Source organism: Hipposideros armiger, unplaced genomic scaffold (assembly GCF_001890085.2).
Source record: "Hipposideros armiger isolate ML-2016 unplaced genomic scaffold, ASM189008v1 scaffold_119, whole genome shotgun sequence".
In the NCBI taxonomy this organism is placed as follows: domain Eukaryota; kingdom Metazoa; phylum Chordata; class Mammalia; order Chiroptera; family Hipposideridae; genus Hipposideros; species Hipposideros armiger.
The window spans coordinates 87,816-92,291 of record NW_017731469.1 but is presented as its reverse complement, the minus strand read 5'-3'; the positions used below and the strand labels follow the sequence as shown (position 1 = coordinate 92,291).

Genomic DNA, 4,476 nt, shown 5'->3' with positions numbered 1-4,476 from the left:
GAGGGCAGTGTCACTGGCCCTCATATGTGGGATCCGAACCGGGGCCCTCTGGCATCCCAAGCGAGTTCTTAACCATCGCGCCACTCGGCCGGCCCTCATTTTTTTCAATAGTTCTAGACTGTGATTTGTGAGTTTTTTCAAATTGTCACGAATCTCCAAAAGATTTTCTAGCATATTTATTGAAAAAAACCCATGTATAAGTAAGTGGACCCTCATGATCCAAACCTGTGTTGTTCAAGGGTCAATTATATTCTGTTTCTGTAATGCTTTGGGCCCCTTTTAGTAGCACTTAACCGTATTTTTACCATACACTAGTTAATTTGTGTGCTTACACTTTGGCATCTTGGAATGTGCGTTCTCTTTAGTGCCATTAAAACTACTGCGTTGTTGGAAAAGTCAATGACGTATGTTTTCTGTTTTTTCATTGCAAAAATGCGTCATGACTTTTCCGACAACCCAATAATTGAATCAGTCTGAGAGTACATAGCGAGTTCTTTTTTTTTATTCCATAGATCCCATGCAATGGAAAAGCAGCTGATCGCATCCATCAGGATGGCATACACATCCTTGTAAATATGAATGGTTATACCAAGGGTGCTCGAAATGAACTCTTTGCTCTCAGGCCAGCTCCTATTCAGGTAAAGGAATTAATAGTAATTGCTCACAATGTGTATTAGGTTAAAAAGACAGTGATGTGATTTCTCCCACTGGTTACCTGGCATGGAAGCAGTAGGGTGGACATGCTTGACTTAGGGGGGGGAAAAAAGCATAGTTCTTGAAATGCACGGTAGCAAAGAATTGTGTGTGTGGAACACTGTGGCCACAGATACGTGTATATGGAGATATGCAGGTCACAGTTGGGTATAAATAGTTCTGTATTATAAATAGGAAAAATATTTTAGCACTTAGAAGGTTAGTGTAAAATATTGCTTGATTGCTCTTGACAACTGAAGTTAGTCCTTGTTGCTTGTTTGTTTATTTAATTTTGAACTATTTGGATGAAGATTCTTAGTCAGTTTTTGATCTGATTTTTTTTTCTTTTAGGCAATGTGGCTGGGATACCCTGGGACTAGTGGTGCACTTTTCATGGATTATATCATCACTGACCAGGAAACTTCACCGGCTGAAGTTGCTGAGCAATATTCTGAGAAACTGGCTTATATGCCCCACACTTTCTTTATTGGTGATCATGCCAATATGTTCCCTCATCTGAAGGTAGGTAGAAAAACAGTGCTATGGGGGAATTGCAAAGAACTATACAGTAGTCATTTCTTTTCTTGCTGTTGTCCCTATGCATCCTAAAAGACATGTCTGAAATCTGTTTCTCCATTAGAAAAAGGCAGTCATTGATTTTAAGTCCAATGGACACATTTATGACAATCGGATTGTTCTGAATGGCATCGACCTCAAAGCATTTCTTGATAGTCTACCAGATGTGAAAATTGTCAAGGTCAGACCATGATCAATATTGTCATTGAAATTAAGTTATCTGCATTTGGGATCTTTGCCCTAATGATACATTTTGTGTGATTTTTTTTTTTTAAAGATGAAATGTCCTGATGGAGGAGACAATGCAGACAGCAGCAGTACAGCTCTTAATATGCCAGTTATTCCTATGAATACTATTGCAGAAGCAGTAATTGAAATGATTAACAGAGGACAAATTCAGATAACAATTAATGGATTCAGTATTAGCAATGGACTGGCAACTACCCAGGTGAGAAGAGAACAGGTACTACCAAGTATGCATTAATCTCCTTTAAATCACATAATAACTTGAGGAGGTAAGCATCATTAGCCCTGTTTTATACTTGAGGAAATGAATTCACTGAAAATTGGCATCTTATATAGTTTGTCTGATTTTAAGTCTCCTCAATTCAGCCAGCAGGTTATTTAATGAGAGTTTGTGTTAATATCTTATTATTCCTTGCCTGCGGCTTTACTTTTAATAATGGTGAACTTGCTTCTGTAACTAACTCATCTTTTCCTTAGTTAACTCTTACTTGTCTTTAAGACTTTTAGTTCAGAGTGTTCCTCCAGGGATCTGTTCCTGTCTTTATCCCCAGATTTCTTTGGATAAATACCAGAAGTGGAATTGCTTGGTCATATGGTAGTTCTATGTTTAATTTTTTGAGGACCCTCCATACTGGTTTCCATAGTTGCTGAACCAATCTGCAGTCCCACCAACAATTCATGAGACTTTCCTTTTCTCCACATCCTCTCCAGCACTTGTTTCTGGATTTATTAATGGTAGCCATTCGGACAGGTATGAGGTGATACCTCATTGTGGTTTTCATTTGCACTTCCCTGATGTCACTGTGTACTGTAACTTCTGTAATATTGGATATATCTTTACATCCAGCACAACACATTATAATTCCCTGGTTTTGTATTTGTCACTGAGTTGAATTACTTTAGGACCTGTGTGTTAACCACAGTAATATAGTATGTGCTTGATAAATACTATTTATCAATACTTCAGTAAGTGACTGTGTAACTATGTTGAGATCATAAGGTAAAAACCTCTGACCTCTTAGGAGTTAACAGTTTTAGTGTCCAACAGTTTATACAAAGGGTGCTCAAATTGAACTCTGCTCACAAGCAAGCTCCTTAATAGGAGCTAAGGGAATTAATAATAATCACTCCCAATGTGTATCAGGCTGAAAAGACTGATGTGTTTTTTCCCTCTGCTTGACTGGCATTGGAAACACTAGGGCAGACATGGTTGACTTTAAAAAAAGTATAGCTCTTGAAATGCACAGGGACAGAGAATTGTGAGTGCAGGACACAGTGGCCACATGTATGGAAGGTCCATACACACCTAGAATGGTTACACAGCCATGTATGGCAGGCAGTACTCCGGTGTGTGGGAGCTGCAGGGTAAGACTACGATTGGGCACATGAGATGCTCAGACATAGTGATCAATGTGTGGGGACACAGTCTCCGTGGAGATTGTTTGGAGTGATCCTTTAAGGTTAGCCTTGGAGGTGTGTATAATTTAGAAAAGGACATTTCATTCATGAAGAAAAGAGTGAGCAAAAGCTTGCTGTTGAGTTCATAGGGCTTGGAAAACTTTTTCACTAGAGAAGTTTCATAGTGCAATACGCCAAATTAGGATTATGCTGTAACTTTTTTTCTTTTTAACTTAAAATGCCATGAATATTTTCTCATGTCTGTTAATGGTTATACCATTTTTAAGAATTCTTTACTGATTAAAAAATACTGGATTACTCTGACTTGAAATATAATCATCACATTCTATTTCTTATTCTAGATCAACAATAAGGCTGCCACTGGAGAGGAGGTTCCCCGTACCATTATTGTAACCACACGTTCTCAGTACGGGTTACCAGAAGATGCTATTGTGTACTGTAATTTCAATCAGTTATATAAAATTGACCCTTCTACTTTGCAGATGTGGGCAAATGTGAGTATGCGGAGATGCGTTATTAATATCTAGAGACTAGTAAAAATTCTGTAGACAGGCCATCTTGCTGAGGTTACTCCCACCCCCATTCAGGAGCAGCTGTGCTCGTTTTTTTTTAAATGTATTTTCCAATTACAGTTGACATACAATATTATATTAGTTTCAGGCATACAACATAGTGTTTAGACATGTAACTTATAAAGTGATCTGAGTCTAGTACCCACCTGACACCATACATAGTTAATACCTTATTATCAACTGTATTCCCCATATTGTACTTTCTATCGCTGTGAATCTCCTGTAACTACCAGTGTGTACTTCTTAATCTCTTCACCTTTCTCACCCAGCCCCTTAACCCCCCCTCCCATCTGGCAACCATCAATTTGTTCTCTGTATCTACGAGTCTGTTTCTGCTTTGTTTGTTTATTGTTTATTAGATTCCACATATAAGTGAGATTATGTGGTATTTGTCTTCCTCTGACTTATTTCACTTAGCATAATAATCCTCTAGGTCCATCCATGTTGCTACAAATGGCAAAATTTCATTCTTTTTTATGGCTGAATAATAATACTGTGTCTGTCCATCTGTTTCTCTCTCTCTCTCTTTCTCTATCACACACACACACCACTCCATCCCATAGTCTATCGATCGACAGTTAGGTTCTTTCCATATCTTGGCTATTGTAAATAATGCTGCATCGTGGGAATAAATCCCATTTGATCGTGCTGTATGATCTTTTTAATGTATTGCCCAAATCAGATTACTAATATTTGTGCATCTATGTTCATCAGGGATATCGGCCTATAATTTTCTTTTTTTGTAATGCTTTTGTCTGGTTTTGGTATCAGGATAATGCTGGCCTTCCTTTATTTATTTATTTATTTTTTATTGTTAGTTTCAGGTGTACAGAACAATGCAATAGTTACCCTTTTCACCCTCACAAAGTAACAACCCCCCTCCCCCCATCTATTGCCCTCCCACCCCCAATATCATGCTTATCTATTACAATTCCATTGAATCCGTTCCCGCTCTCTACTCCATGTCCTG

The 4,476-nt window shown here is 38.2% G+C and overlaps 1 protein-coding gene across 2 annotated transcripts in view; it reads left to right on the top strand.

The window, feature by feature from the left end:
• OGT (O-linked N-acetylglucosamine (GlcNAc) transferase) overlaps nt 1-4,476 on the top strand; it is a 62,415-nt gene that overhangs the window by 35,741 nt on the left and 22,198 nt on the right. For both annotated transcript variants that reach the window (XM_019648028.1, XM_019648027.1), the window contains exons 15-19: nt 513-638; nt 1,045-1,215; nt 1,334-1,450; nt 1,547-1,717; nt 3,276-3,428. In XM_019648028.1, coding sequence (XP_019503573.1) covers nt 513-638; nt 1,045-1,215; nt 1,334-1,450; nt 1,547-1,717; nt 3,276-3,428 — 738 coding nt within the window. The remainder of the gene's footprint in view (nt 1-512; nt 639-1,044; nt 1,216-1,333; nt 1,451-1,546; nt 1,718-3,275; nt 3,429-4,476) is intronic.